Raw genomic sequence first — 17,345 nt, 5'->3', positions numbered from 1 at the left:
ATGATAAAATATTAATAATCATAAAAAATAATACGAAAGATGATGATATTTAATGAATTTCTTGAATATGAACACACATTAACATTCGACATTCGACACTGCATGGTGTACATGATATACATTAGTTGATTAACTCACCTCGTTTCTTTAATTATTTGTCTCAAATTTTATAAATGATTAAGGTTAAATCATGTTGTTGTCCATGTTTATTAATTTATCTTCTTATCTACCATTCGTTATCTCATTTCACAAGTTTAAACGGTGTCTTATTGTATGAACATTCTGTCAATTATCGAATTTCTTGATCATTTAGCATATTTCATGGAGAAACTCTCGTTTCTTATTACTTTTATCAGTTTTAACAATAATCTTCTGTTAAAAATCTACCACCTTAGCTTCCATCTGTATTATTGTATGGAATCTTGACTCCAGAGTCAACAGATGATACAAATAATGAAAGTTATGTGTAATTAATTGAAAACCAATTAAGATAATTGCATGAATTCGAATCTTCCTTGAGTCAACCATTGGTAAAGCAACGACTCATTTGTCTTGTATTTTCAACAGTAATGGATTGACAATGACATTAGAAATCGTTTGGTCTCACGAATCGTCGAATTGAATGAAACGACAACTTCCTGCTTCATGCTGTTGGAAAATCTGATGAGGTGGTGGACCAGAGATTGTGGAAAGTTAATACGCACCGTTAATTTCGACAAAATCCAAATCAATTATCGAATTTCAACTTCAACACACACAGAATTCGGCAAATCATTATATATTTGAAGATACATTAACACATAATTTGACAAGATCATTTTGCATATTTCATGGAAAAACTCTCGTTTCTTATTGCTTTATCAGTTTTAACAGTACTCTTCTGTTATAAATCTACCACCTTCGCAAATGTTGATGAAGAATCACTTCTTGCATTCAAATCAAGAATCACTTCAGACCCTTTTGATATATTGGCAAGAAATTGGTCTACCATGAACGGAGCTTCATTCTGTTTCTGGGTTGGTGTTTCTTGTGGTGCCAACCAAAGGATCACAACACTGGACCTCCATGGTTGGAATCTTGAAGGCACCATCGCACCACATCTTGGAAACTTGACGTTTTTGAGATCTTTGGACCTCGGTTCTAACCGCTTCACTGGTCGAGTATCGGAAGAATTATCAGGTTTGCGTAGATTGCAAGTGTTAAAATTAGGGGCCAACAATTTGACAGGCACTATTCCCATGTTTCTTGGTGCCTTAACAGAACTTGAGCAAATCTCGATGAATAACAACAGTTTTACTGGTGTCATCCCTCGTCTGTCCAACCTTTCGAAATTGGAGATATTCGATATGACGAGAAATTATCTATATGGAACTCTTCCACAAGCAATAGGTAATCTTTCTAGTCTACGAGTATTGAGCACGAGGTCCAACCACATGACAGGATCAATACCATATGAGTTATTCAACATTTCCTCCCTCCAAGTGATTGATCTCACAAATAATAGCTTCACTGGCACGATCCCAATGAACTTTTGTGACAATTTGTCCCGACTAAACATACTCGAGCTATCTTGGAACAATTTCTCTGGGGCGATTCCTCCAAACATTTACCAGTGTAAATCCATGAAGATATTGTCCTTGTCGGCTAATGAATTTAGTGGAAGCATACCAAAACAGATCGGGGAGTTGACAATGCTCAAGGAATTATACATTGGCGGAAACAATCTTGAAGGTATAACACTAAACTAATCTAGTAATTACAAAATCTTAGTAAATGATGACTATTCTCTCATATTTTCTTCCTAAAACATTTTTTAAGTCCACTATCACTATATATTGTTTAAACAAAATTAAATTTTTATTTCTATAAAAACTGATCAAATTTAACATCTCGATAAACGAATTATGAAAAAAAAAACTGAAAAAAAAATTTATCCATCATTTTATACTCCATTACAAGTTCAATTCATACATATAATTAATAGTAATATAACAAAAATATATAAATTTATATTGCAAATAGAACAATTATATTTATCTGTCTTTCATTGCCACAATACTTTTAGTTCATAGGTTTTTATAAACAATATAAATCTATAAATTTTAATAAGGTTAAAAATACATATTTCATAAATGAGAAAAAAAAGGAGTTGATTGTGAAAAGATTTATCGATCAAGTTTGCTATCAACACAACACAGCACATATGATGGATCAAGACTCCTCTACACAAGATACAACACAATCAATTACGTGGTTCGGCGATGAAAACGCCTACATCCACGGGAGAACAAGCCAAACTCTTTTATTGATGGACTTCACAATCAAGTTTGCAAGCTATATATGCTTATCAACAAGAGATAACTACCGGTTGATCTCTCCCAAGCCTCTGTTAGTTGTCCAACTGAACCCCTAGTACTCCAAGCCTTTAACTAACTGAATTACCGGTTATGGCCACTAACCATGCATCAGATAAGTTTTATCCTTGCTGTATACTAACAATTAACCAACTTGTGAGTCACCTTATATTCTATTCTAACAGATTGGATGTGATATTAATATCGGTAGTGTTAATGACTGTAGTGACCCGTTCCAGAATCACCTACTAGGCAAGAACTAAGCATGCAATTAACCTAATTAACAATAATCAGAGATAACAGCGGAAAAGTCAACAAAATAATGGTTATACAACCCAATCGAAATAGAATAGTACTGAAAACTAAACCAACCAGCTACTCAACGTCCTCCTCCTGCTCCTCCTGAGCTGTCCAACCTGAGGCCTGCCCCGTGGGAATGGGGTGTCCAAGAATAAACAAAACCGAGGACGTGAGCGATAAGAACGCCCAGTACAAAAGTATGAGTATACAGACCTATATGAAATGCACATGCTATGATCATGATACCGGGGTAGTCAAGAAACAGGAGTCACAAAAGGATCTCAACAATGCTCAGTCTAGAGGCGCCAAGTGGATAGTGCCGCGCGGTCCAACCTCTGGGTCACTGCATCCACTACAAGACAGACGTGGACCTAAAATGTCCCGGACCACCGAAGCCCTCCCGACCCGTCGGCCACTGTGTACTCTCGGTGTCCATGCGTCCACAAGACAGGGCTGAGCGGCCCCAAGATATAGCTTATCTCGAAAGAGATACAGCTCAACAGTAAAGGCTATCTCAAAGGAGAATACGGCTCAACATGAAATGCAACGTGCAGTAATAAACGTGACATAATAGCATGCATCATATGACATATATCAATGCACCACATAATCATGCAACACATATAAGAATGTATACTCAACCAGGATATCTCGGATAGTACTTTCGTACCTCTATCACAGCAAGCCTAGCCTTACGCAACACCGCTAATCAGGTCTAGCACAAGCCTACGCATCAAAAGCATACTCAATCAATACTACCATGCTCGACTAGCAAAACCAGTACTCCCTAGTACTACCAAAGGTTTAGGGTTTACCTTCGTCCGTCGACAGCCCTTTGATGTCGATTGCCTTGAAACTCAGGCGCCGCTACGCTACTACTCCTGGCAGCTCTTGGCTATCGCTCGACCAACAACTTAACCCTGGAACCTTCCAAATCTCTCACTAAAGACTCAATCTCAAGAAATGGCAATACCAAAATGAGGAATTCGAGCACTATTTATAGGCCATGTTCGGATCCTCCGAACAACACTTCGGAACGTCCGAACGCTACGTGTCCATTGGCTCTTGACAGCTCATGATCGGATCCTCCGATCATACACTTCGGACCGTCCGAACATGCACGTGTCCAGCTGCTCTTGACACCTCATGATCGGATCCACCGAACCTACACTTCGGAACGTCCGAACTCCCACGTGTCGATCAACTCTTGACACCTAATGATCGGATCCACCGAACTCACTTCGGACCTTCCGACCTCTTCGGTGCTTCCGAACCATCTTCGGTCCGTCCGATCATGACTCGGTCAAAAATTACACATTAAACCTTCTTAATCACCATTACTCCGTTAATTACCCAATTTGGAATTCGGGCTACTACATTCTCCCCCCCTTAAAAACGATTTCGTCCTCGAAATCAGGCTTAGAGAATGAACAAAACGAAAATAACAACATCGTTACCCTCAAAATCTAAGGGACAACCCATCACTAGACGCTTCGCTAACACCGAATGACCCATCGGAGTAGAAACGGAAAGAATGACGTCTACGATCGTCCTGGTCACCCCAACGACCTACACTCCCCTGACTACTCTCATCACCAAAGTGGTCAGCCATCGCTACAACATAGAATGGGGAAACTAGTAAATTGGTCAACGGAATTCCCAAAACAGAAATCTATATCCCAAAATCGTACGCATGCTCTGATACCATAAATGTAGTGACCCGTTCCAGAATCACCTACTAGGCAAGAACTAAGCATGCAATTAACCTAATTAACAATAATCAGAGATAACAGCGGAAAAGTCAACAAAATAATGGTTATACAACCCAATCGAAATAGAATAGTACTGAAAACTAAACCAACCAGCTACTCAACGTCCTCCTCCTGCTCCTCCTGAGCTGTCCAACCTGAGGCCTGCCCCGTGGGAATGGGGTGTCCAAGAATAAACAAAACCGAGGACGTGAGCGATAAGAACGCCCAGTACAAAAGTATGAGTATACAGACCTATATGAAATGCACATGCTATGATCATGATACCGGGGTAGTCAAGAAACAGGAGTCACAAAAGGATCTCAACAATGCTCAGTCTAGAGGCGCCAAGTGGATAGTGCCGCGCGGTCCAACCTCTGGGTCACTGCATCCACTACAAGACAGACGTGGACCTAAAATGTCCCGGACCACCGAAGCCCTCCCGACCCGTCGGCCACTGTGTACTCTCGGTGTCCATGCGTCCACAAGACAGGGCTGAGCGGCCCCAAGATATAGCTTATCTCGAAAGAGATACAGCTCAACAGTAAAGGCTATCTCAAAGGAGAATACGGCTCAACATGAAATGCAACGTGCAGTAATAAACGTGACATAATAGCATGCATCATATGACATATATCAATGCACCACATAATCATGCAACACATATAAGAATGTATACTCAACCAGGATATCTCGGATAGTACTTTCGTACCTCTATCACAGCAAGCCTAGCCTTACGCAACACCGCTAATCAGGTCTAGCACAAGCCTACGCATCAAAAGCATACTCAATCAATACTACCATGCTCGACTAGCAAAACCAGTACTCCCTAGTACTACCAAAGGTTTAGGGTTTACCTTCGTCCGTCGACAGCCCTTTGATGTCGATTGCCTTGAAACTCAGGCGCCGCTACGCTACTACTCCTGGCAGCTCTTGGCTATCGCTCGACCAACAACTTAACCCTGGAACCTTCCAAATCTCTCACTAAAGACTCAATCTCAAGAAATGGCAATACCAAAATGAGGAATTCGAGCACTATTTATAGGCCATGTTCGGATCCTCCGAACAACACTTCGGAACGTCCGAACACTACGTGTCCATTGGCTCTTGACAGCTCATGATCGGATCCTCCGATCATACACTTCGGACCGTCCGAACATGCACGTGTCCAGCTGCTCTTGACACCTCATGATCGGATCCACCGAACCTACACTTCGGAACGTCCGAACTCCCACGTGTCGATCAACTCTTGACACCTAATGATCGGATCCACCGAACTCACTTCGGACCTTCCGACCTCTTCGGTGCTTCCGAACCATCTTCGGTCCGTCCGATCATGACTCGGTCAAAAATTACACATTAAACCTTCTTAATCACCATTACTCCGTTAATTACCCAATTTGGAATTCGGGCTACTACAATGACGCAAAACACGAGTTATTAGATTAATCGTAAAACAATTCAAACGTCACATTTCGATTGTTATACCTTATATCAACAATTATTGCACCTAACACATATGATATAGATGTTATTTTACATTCTAGAAATCATTTTTCTAAATCAAATTTATTCTCACTAATCAAATAATTTCATCGAACACAAAGTAGCTTTAATTACTAATAATAATTAAAACACAAATATTAATGGTTAGGGTGACCACTATATGTCCTCACCTATGCTTCATTAAATTGCAATCATAATAATAATGCACAATGAATTGGTAAACATAACTTAGTTAATTTATTAAGTGAGTAATATTAAATAACAATTTTGTTATTTTGAAATGTTAAAAATAGCTTATATATATAAATTCATCATATATAATGCCAAATTAATTAATATGTAGAAAAAAGAAAAAATTGTTTTTATGTATGTAATTTCATCATATACAATTAGAAATTAATTAATAGGTTGAAAAGAACAAACAATATAACAAATAATATATTATATATGATGATTTCGTAATAGAATAATGTTAATATAATCATATTTTGTATTATGTTTAGAACGCAATTGAAAATTGATAACAAAATATATAATAATAAAAACTTTTATTTTAAAAACATTTTTTTATCTAAAATATTATCATAATACATAATGAATCATAAGTGAAATCACTAAATTGTTGAGTAACTATTTATTTAATTATTACTTAAATCAATTTATTGGAATTTGTCAAAAATTTAGCATTTCTTATCATCTGCATAAAAATATCAAGAGGTTCATAAATTCATTGATATTAATTAAAAATATTAATTTAAATACATAAAAAAATTCTTAAGTTCCTAAAAAAATTTTTTGATAGTTATTTCTGAAATATTAAACATTTTATTATAAGTTTTTTTCTTATCAGCTATATAAAAATATCAAGAGTTTCACAAATTTATAGACATTAATTAGTAAAAATAATTTAAATTAAATATATAAAATTTATAAAAAATAATATAACGTGTTTATAATATTATGAAAAAATTGAAAAATATAGTTGAAGAACTCACAAATTTTATTAGTTATATTTTAAAAATTAAAGCGAGTTACACCCATATATGGTACAAGGTTTTCTACCCCGCAATGAGATGTACAAGTAGTAAAACCACAATTAAAAAATAATTCATTAAAAAAATAATTTGAGAAAAGTATTGCAAAATTGCAATCACAGAATACTTTTACGTTAAAAAAATATTCTTACAAATAATCTTTAACATATTTCAATATCTACAAAATATACGATGCTTCTTAGTTCATATTTTAAAATCAATTTGTTATAAAAATGACTTATTTATATGTAAAGAAAAGTTAAGATATAAATATTAAATATTCATTAGCAACCATGAAGAAATACACTAATTTTAGTAACAAATTTTAGTAGCAACAAAGAAAAATAATGGGTAAATTGATAAATTCAATATGCATTAATATTCAAAGGCATTTAAGATAGACAATAAATTATAAAAGAATCCATTAAAAAATTTATTATTTTAAAATCAATTTGTTATAAATGTGACTTATTTATATGTAAAATAAAAGAAAATATAAGATATAAATATGAAATATTCATTAGCAATTATGAAGAAATACACTAATTTTAGTAACAAATTTTAGCAGCAACAAAGAAAAATCATGGGTAAATTGATAAATTCAATATGCATTAATATCCAAAGGCATTTAAGATAGACAATAAATTATAAAAGAATCCATTAAAAAAATTATTGATTTAATTTGATAAATTAAATGAATAAAGGTATATTAAAATATTCATAATTAGAAGTCATATATTTATACGTATGTTAGATGCTAGATTTTACTAAGAAATGTAAATAAATTATTTTTCTGGCATAAAATTTAAAAAAGAAATAGGAATGTGTATTAATGTCCAAATCCATTTAAGATGGACAATGAATTACAAAAAGCTCCTAAAAACATATTAATTTAATTTTCTAATTTAAAGTAACAAAAAAATTTAAATAAATAATTTTTTTGGCATAAAAGTTAGGAAAGAAAGAGGAATTTGTATTAATGTCCAAATTCATTTAAAATGGACAATGAATTGCAAAAAAAAAAAAATCCTTTAAGATAACCTATTAATTTGTTTGCTAACTTAAATTAAATTAAATAAATGAAAAAGGATAAATAAAGAAATTCACAAATGAAAGTGATTTATATATATAATTTAGAAAAAGGATAAATAAAGATATATATATATATATACTAGAAAAGTGCACGTGCGTTGCACGTGAGCAACTAAATTGCTGGAAATATAAGTACAAAATTTTGATAATATTTAAATGAATTAAAATATGGCTAATAACATTATTAATTGAAACAAACCAAACCACAAAATCAAAAATTATGACCATAGACGGTATATGAATCAGAGAAGTTATCTTATCCACATGAAACACTTTTCAATATACTTCTTGGTTGATTTTGATAAATTAACAATTTTTTGTCGTAGTTTGTTATAATATACATCTAACCATTTTGGTATATAATCAGCAAGTATATATATGATCGTCTTTAATATCTATTATGTTATTTAAAATCCTCATCTGGGATCTGACATGTTCGTAGTTTACTTCCCTATCAGGAAGTTTTTTCGATTTTCTACATTGTTTTTATCCAATAATCTTATTTTTCAAATATTTATTTTATTGTTGAATGATTTTTCAGTTTTTGACAATCATCAACTATAACTCATAAGAATACATGTTGTTTTTAGTCGTGATTGATTTTTACTTGTGACCAAAAATATGTATAACCTATATATTCTTCAACAACATAACCAATGAATGGTGCTGTAATTTTTTCAAACATCGTGATATTTGTAATATCATTTTTATATATTTAATATCAATATTATCAACATATAACTATAAGTTTAATAAATTTTTAACGATTATTTCTCAATCAGTGTGAGAAAAAAATTCGAAAATCTTTTCAGATGACTATATATTAGAACTGTGTCATCGTTTAATTTGACGCAATTCAGGAAATTCATTTCGTTCGTCATTTTTTAGAAGATTTGGAACAATGATTACGTGCATTATATCACGGGGATGATATAGTTTCAATATCATAAAAAAAATTATTCTATCGAGTTTACATTTGTTTTATAATATTTTATATATTGTGGAACGACATACAAAATTAATTATTGTATTTTAAAAATCTTGAGAAGGACACGGATAACGTAATTAAAATATGTATATGCGATATCATTCAAATATATATATCAAAGTATTTGTCTTATTCAATATTTCATCTAATAATACAACTGTTTAGATTTCATGAGCATCTTATAATAGACAAAATTAGTTTGTTGAAATATTGTATAATTCAATTTGAATTTCATTATTCGGCAAAGTGAATTTATTTGGCGAGTAGTTCTCTATGTTACCATAATATATCTCATGAATTAGTTTGTTAGCCACTTTAACTAAAAAAATAGACAAAAAAAAAACCTCTTAGCCACCTCGAAATCTGTCGAGATAATATTGGAAGAAATAAAGTGCAACCGGCTCAATGTTTCGATTTAATAAAAATGCACAAAATTGATCTATTGTATCCACAAAGCTTTAGAATTGGGCAAAAACTTGTGTGAGACGGTCTCACGGGTCGTATTTGTGTGACGGATATCTTATTTAATCATCCATGAAAAAAGTATTATTTTTTATGCTAAGAGTATTACTTTTTATTGTGAATATCCGTCGGGTTGACCCATTTCACAGATTAAGATTCGTGAGACGATCTCACATGAGATCCACTCTTAAAATTGTTCTCATACCATTAAAAATAGAATGAGAATTATACACAATTTTTTTCATGTATTTCTTTTTCTGAACGAAGAATTTTTTCTTTTTATTTATTTTTTGAGATATATTGATATTTTATATGGCATCAATATGTTGCAAACCATGAAGTAGTAACATAATCACTATATAATCCTTAAAGGTTTACATACAATTTTTCAATTTCTTCTTCATTGTGCTGCGTTGAAATTTAAATCTGAATCATTCTTGATCTTAATATTTTGCTTTAAATACGCCTTCAAATATATATGTATATGTTTCATGTCACTTAGTTTGACCTAATTTCAAATATCTAAAAAAATATGTTTGAATTATTCATACAAAAATAGGGACATAGTAATACGCAACATTATTTTTTGAACATGTTTTTTTCATCCACTATGTTTGTCATAAATTTTTTGTTCAAAATTTGATTCATTTCTTAACTAAATGTATGAAGAACCAATAAATTATACAATTCACATAAATCATATATTACCCTCTTTGTAGAACATAAGACTCAAAATATGTGGCTTTAATTGGTGTACTCTCATACATATTTTCATATAAACAACAAGACAAATAATAGAATATCAAAAAAATCAATTGCCGCCAACAATACTAAACAAAATGAATTTTAAAAATTCATGACACAAACAACCTCAATAAAAAATGATAACTCAAAGTTCAAAAATAATTTATTTAATATAATAGCAAAGAAATTGAAGTATATACGAGCAACAAAAAACATAAATCACTCTCAAATTAAATATTAACTCATATTATTCAAAATTTTTATAAATTTTTCAATATTTTTTTTTTCAAATAAAGAGTGGGCACCTTATTAACGTCATGATTTCAAAAATATTTTACTTTTTAAAAAACACACAAAGAAAAAAATGGTGCCTCAAAATCATCATGAAAAATCATTTAATAAAACCTTAAGAACTAAAAATATAACAAGAAGTCACACAATTTTCTTTAAATCAAAGAAAAATATTAGACCGTTGACAAAATATATCTGGCAACGACAAAACATACGTTAACTTGTGATACAATTAAAATTTAGAATCATGCATAATCATTTAATTAGAACAAAATTGTATGTCAAAAATCTACTTGATATTATCTCTTTTAACAATTTATCCATGTTTGTCGTCTACCAGAAGACTCATAGATCCACTAATTTTTTTAGTCCACCTATTAATTTCACAATAAATAATATAATCAAGCACATAAAACTCAAATTCAAATACCTTAAATCAATTTAAATAAAAAGTTTTGAATAAAGAATATAATAATGTTATAAAAATTTTGAATACTGGTTTATAGACAGAAGTCTGGAAATACATCTGTCCCAATAAATAGAAAAATATTATCTCTTTATATTCTGAGATATAAGCTAAAAACGAAGAAACATTTAATCATTTTTATATTTTCTAAGTCGCTTCGGACTAAGTAATCTAAGCAAACCGGAAACATGCATTATGTGTTTCAGAATTAACAAAATATCTCAAGGAAAAAAAATTAAAAATAATCATTTTTGTGGGATATATAGTTTTGTTTTATATTTTCTTTCGGTGAACAAACAAATCACATAAGGAATCCAAACATAAAATGATCAATACAAACGACATATAACACCAAAACATGTAATGTTGTGTTAAAAAACTCATCTCATTGCAAGAACACAAAATGATCAAATGAAGCATATTATTTGGTAATATTTATTTAGTAGCATATATAAAAAAAAATTGACTAAATAGCTTAAAAATAGTATTTGAAATAACTTACATATAAACATTTCTCTCAATTATATATCTCTATTGACACATAAAGAGTTTGAAAATATCTTTATTCTAAATGGGAGAAAGAAGTTTTATATAACCTTAAAATTTATCAATAATATATTTTTATTCAATCCGACTCATCTCCCTTCATTTGCTCATTATTATCTATCATCAATATGGTAGATATTTTTAATGAATTTGACGAAAATGTATAAATTTAGTAAATAAAATTAAATTTATAAGTAAATTAAAACAATAATTAGCTTGATTGAGTTAAGTACACTATTAATGATCTTATTAAACTAACATAAAAAATGACTTAAATAACATCATGAACATGACAAATTGTAAAAAATAATGGTAAAATGGTAAGGTTACAAATGAAAATCATATATTTAATCGATAATATTTATTTAACACCATATATCGAAAATTGACTAAATAGCTTAAATGTTTATATTGAAATCACATATATACAAATATTTTCTCTCAATCACATATATTTGTTGATACATAAGTAGTCTCAAAATATCTCTATTATAAATCGGAAGATGTTTTATATGACCTTAATATTTTTTAATTATTTAAATTTTTTCAGTGTCACTCATCTCCATTCGTCTTCCTATTATTACTTTAATGTTCGTCATATTAATATTTTTTTTAATGTATGAAATTATGAGAGTGATTTTCTATTAATTTGATGTCATTGTATAAATTAAAGTAATTAAATTTAAATTTAAAAATAAAAGTAAAATTTAAATTTAAAAATAAAAGTAAAATTAAAGTAATAAATAGCTCGATTGAGTTAAGTGATATATTAATAATCCTATTAAACTAACGTAGAAAATAACTTAAAGAACATCATGACCATTATACAAATTATAAAACAAAAAAAATAGTAAAATAGTAAGTTTACAAAGTAAAATAAAAATAATAATTAATTTGATTGAGTTAAGTACACTATTAATTATCATATTAAACGAATATGAAAAATGACAATAAACAAAACGGTAAAATAGTAAGTTTACAAATAAAAGTCACATATTTATAATAATAAAATAAAATAAAATAGATGTTAGTAATATTAGCAATTTTTTAAATGTATAACATTATGATAAATTTATAAGTAAAATCAAAATAATAAATAATTTGATTGAGTTAAGTGCACTATTAATTATCATATTAAACTAACATGAAAAATAACTAAAAGAACCTTATGAATATGACAAAATATAAAACAAATGAAATGGTATAAAAGAATACTCACAAATGAAAGTTAAGTAAACTATTAATTAACATATTAAACTAACATAGGAAATTACTTAAAGATCCAAATGGACATGACTAATTATAAAATAAATAAAAGGGTAAAATGATAAGCTCACAATTCAAACTCATATATTCATAATAGTAGTAGATAGTATATATATATATATATATATATATATATATATATATATATATTCATTTAAATCCATACGTCCAACATCAACACAATTAAAAAAGTGTTAATAAAACATTAAAAAAAAACATACATTAATCATATATAAATCAATCGAATGAATGTACATTAGATCAATCTCACGGTACTACAAAATATATATATATATCATATTTTCTTGTGTTTTGGCTACCTTGTAGGAAGTATTCCAGTGGGGATAGGTAATCTCTCTCAAATAGAGATACTCAACACGTTCAATAACTCCATATCAGGGGAAATTCCATCTGTTCTCTTCAACTTATCTTCTCTAATACGGCTTGATCTCTCTTTCAACGACTTGTCGGGAAGCCTCCCATTGGACATTCAGCTCCCAAATCTTGACCAGCTGGCACTTCGATCAAATCACCTGAGAGGACAAATCATTCCCATCTTACTGCATTGCAGAAAGCTTTCGAATCTAGATCTTCATGATAATGAATTCACAAGCGCTGTACCTGAGCAAGTTGGGAACCTGACTCAACTCAAGATCTTGAATTTAGGACATAACAAGATGACGGGTTTTCTACTTCTTGTCTCTTAATATTATTATGCATGTTTTCTATGCTCGTTAGTGTAATATTCACGGTATTTCTTGTTACAGGAGAGATACCTTCGGAGCTAGGCAATCTTAAACTTGAGGGGATTTACTTGGGTAAAAATGGCTTCTCTGGGTCCATTCCTGTTTCCATCTTCAACATCTCAACGCTGACAGTGCTGGAGCTTTTTGACAACCACTTCACAGGTCAACTTCCCCAAAATATTGGGACTTCACTTCCAAATTTACAAGTACTCAGTCTAGATAGCAACAACCTCACTGGAATGATCCCAAATACTCTAAACAATGCTTCTAAGCTCTCGATTATCAGCTTTGTCAATAACTCATTCACGGGTGTGGTGCCGAATTTTGGAAACTTAAGGGGTCTGAGGTTTCTATATCTTGGAAAAAATAATCTGATTGGGGGAAGTCCGAATCAAGAATTGAGATTTATCTCTTCACTGTCCGACTGTCCTCTCTTGGAGGACCTGGATCTGTCATCAAACCAATTGAACGGAATCCTACCAGCCTCACTTGGGACTTTATCCAAATCCCTCTGCTTTTTCAGCGCATTTGATTGCCAAATAAAGGGATCCATTCCTCCTACAATTGGAAACTTGACAGGCCTCAAATCTGTTGATTTACATAGCAATGAGTTAACAGGATTGATCCCGGAAACGGTAGGGAAACTAACACGAATGGATCGGTTATATCTCCAACAAAATAGATTGGAGGGGAACATGCCCACAGAACTCTGCCAACTGAACAGATTGAGAGACTTGTACTTGAGTGAAAACATGCTCAACGGTACTATACCATCATGCTTTGGGGAATTAAAATTTCTCAGTAGAGTGTTCTTAGACTCCAACAGATTGACTTCTGTGGTACCAAACTTGTGGAATATTGCAGGTCTTTCGGAACTAAACTTGTCCACAAACTTCTTAAGTGGAAACATATCATCAGAGATCCCGAATTCGAAGTTACTGTGGAATCTCGACTTGTCTTGGAATCTATTTTCGGGTGATATCCCAATAAATATTGGTGACTTCCACTCTTTGGAGAACCTATCCTTCGCACACAATAATCTTCAAGGTAGTATTCCTCAGTCTTTGGGAGACTTGCGAGGCATGTTATCTTTGGATCTTTCACACAATAATATCACCGGATATATTCCAAAGTCGTTAGAGTCCCTTATGTTTCTAAGTTACCTTGATCTATCTTACAATAAACTAGAAGGAGAAATCCCAAAAGGAGGACCTTTCTCAAAATTTACAGATCAATCGTATGCAATGAACTATGCACTTTGTGGCGATGTTCGGCTGCATGTCCCAGCTTGTCAACTTGAAGGTGTTTATAAGTCTAGGTCAAAACATGTTTCCCCTATCAAATACATTTTAGCTCCTACTTTATTAGCTATCTTGGCAGTGTCCTTGTCAATCTGGCTACTACAAAGACGTAAAGCTAACAAAAAACAAACTCAAGTTGAGATCCCATCAATTCATTCTTGGAGACGGATTTCTTACCTGGAACTCCGACGAGCAACGGAAGACTTTAGTGAAGTCAGCATTATCGGCATAGGGAGCTTTGGTTCAGTTTACAGAGGAACACTCTCTGATGGCTTAAACATTGCGGTGAAGGTTTTCAACGTGCAACTAGAACGGGCTATCAAAAGCTTTGAAGTCGAGTGTGAAGTAATGAGCACCATTCGTCACAAGAATTTAGTTCGTGTCATAAGTTGTTGCAGCAACATAGATTTCAAAGCATTGGTTTTGGAGTACATATCTAACGGTAGCCTTGAGAATTGGCTATATTCGACTAATAATTTCTTGGATTTGCTACAGAGATTGAACATATCAATTGATATTGCACTAGCTCTGGAGTATCTTCATCATGGGATTACGTCTCCGATCATTCATTGCGATTTAAAGCCTAGTAACATCCTGATAGACAAAGATATGATAGCACATGTTGGCGATTTTGGAATCGCCAAAATCTTTGAAGAAGGGGAGACTTTCTATCAAACAATCACATTGGCAACCATCGGATATATGGCACCAGGTGATCATAAATTTTTCTTTTTTTCAACATTATCATTTTCTCTTTTAATCTGACAATTTAAACCGCGAACAAAAAAAAATTCTTTGTATCAGAGTATGGATCAGAGGGGAAGGTATCAACAAGCTGTGATATTTACAGTTATGGCATCACATTGCTGGAGCTATTTACGAGTAAGAAGCCGACAGACGACAAGTTTACAGAAGAAATGAGCTTAAAGGATTGGGTGAGTGAAGCATTACAAGAAAACATAGTGACTGAAATTGCTGCTGCTGGCTTACTCGACCAAGAAGACCGACATTTCTTGGCAAAGGAGCTGTGTGTCTCGTCTGTTTTCGACTTGGCGATGAAATGTTTGGCCATTTCACCACAGGAAAGAATCAACATGATTGAAACAGTGGTGATACTCACAAAGATCAAATCCTCATTTCTAGCAAGCACTGGGGTAGAAACGACACAATACATGCAAAAATAAAGTTTCATATAGTGTTGGAATTGTCCTCTGTAAAAATCTAGATGCCTATAAAAGTGTGGAAGACGGTTAAAGTTTTTGCATCGTGATTTTACTATATTGCCCAAAAGCTATGTATTGTTTGTATCAATTACATGAACATTGGTAGAAAAAGTATATAAAATTTCGGGTCAAATTTGAGATATGGAATATGTAGGAGTCAATGTATTGCTTATTCATTTAATTGGTGCGTTTATTTTTTTGAACTCATTAAACACATGAGGTTCATAGTAGTATTTTTATTTTTTTAATAGAAAATTACAACATAAGAAAATTTGAAAATAATGTTACCTAAAAATTGATTAAAAATTTGATAATAAAATTAAATTAAAGAAATAACATTTTCATAGTGTTGGAAGTGCAATCTATCTTATCTAATCTAATATCTATATAAAAGCATGAATAAAATTCTGAAATGTGTACTTACATTTATGTTTTTGTTATTTATGACGAAATTGCTCATTGATTTTTGGTCTTCCATCCTTTGGTTTTCCCATTTTAATTATTAATATTAATTGCTTGTTTGATTCTTGATCTTCCATCATTTTGTTTTCCTCATTTTAATTATTAATATTAATATTAATATTAATTGCTTATTTTTATTTTTATTTTAATTAATTTATTCTTTATCCGATATATTTATATAAGCTAAATAGTTTGGATATGGACTACAAAGTGGGACAATAATTATTAAATGACACGGTGCATGAACCATTATTCATTATCATTAAATTACATTATTAAATGTCATCGTTATAAAGTGAGGTGTAATTTTCTTGCACCTATACTTCAGTATAGATGTCTTATTATATGATAAATGAGAATAAAATCAATTATTTGATAATATTTCTATTTCTGGTTATTTGGCACAATTTCAATTTCATCGATTTTTTATCATTACCATGTTCAATGACTTTATTGTTACGCAAAAACTTGGGTGAGACGGTCTGATGTGTCGTATTTTGTGAGACAGATCTCTTATTTGGGTCATCCATTCAAAAGTATTACTTTTTATGCTAAGAGTATTATTTTTTATTATGAATATCGGTAGGATTGACCCATTTCACAGATAAAGATTCGTGAGACCGTCTCACAAGATACCTACTCTTATTATTAATGTGAAGGTTACACATTCAATATTTTATAAATAGTATTTCTTGGCAACATGTTATTTATATATTTTATATATAACATACCAATGATACTCCCATCTTATTTTTCATTTAACTAATTATCGGGGTTGTCTTTTTATGTTTCTTTTAGGTTTTAAATGATAAATGA

The 17,345-nt window shown here is 31.6% G+C and overlaps 1 protein-coding gene across 1 annotated transcript; it reads left to right on the top strand.

Moving 5' to 3' along the window:
• The first annotated feature begins 789 nt into the window (after positions 1 to 789).
• LOC140819408 (uncharacterized) lies at positions 790 to 16,209 on the top strand. Its single transcript, XM_073179491.1, has 4 exons — positions 790 to 1,731; positions 13,125 to 13,481; positions 13,565 to 15,556; positions 15,649 to 16,209. The coding sequence occupies exons 1-4, from the start codon at positions 831 to 833 to the stop codon at positions 16,026 to 16,028; spliced, it is 3,630 nt and encodes a 1,209-aa protein (XP_073035592.1). The 5' UTR covers positions 790 to 830; the 3' UTR covers positions 16,029 to 16,209.
• Positions 16,210 to 17,345: the final 1,136 nt, after the last annotated feature.

This window comes from Primulina eburnea, chromosome 18 (genome assembly GCF_022965805.1).
Source record: "Primulina eburnea isolate SZY01 chromosome 18, ASM2296580v1, whole genome shotgun sequence".
NCBI lineage: Eukaryota > Viridiplantae > Streptophyta > Magnoliopsida > Lamiales > Gesneriaceae > Primulina > Primulina eburnea.
The sequence above is the reverse complement of the archived record's forward strand: the minus strand, read 5'-3'. Positions and strand labels throughout refer to the sequence as shown.

Excerpts from the sequence above, each read along its gene's own strand:
- LOC140819408 (XM_073179491.1), top strand. The coding sequence starts at position 831 with ATGGAAAAACTCTCGTTTCTTATTGCTTTATCAGTTTTAACAGTACTC. Across the intron at positions 1,732-13,124 it reads TGGCGGAAACAATCTTGAAG|GAAGTATTCCAGTGGGGATA; the intron begins GTATAACACTAA and ends GCTACCTTGTAG. Across the intron at positions 13,482-13,564 it reads AGGACATAACAAGATGACGG|GAGAGATACCTTCGGAGCTA; the intron begins GTTTTCTACTTC and ends TTCTTGTTACAG.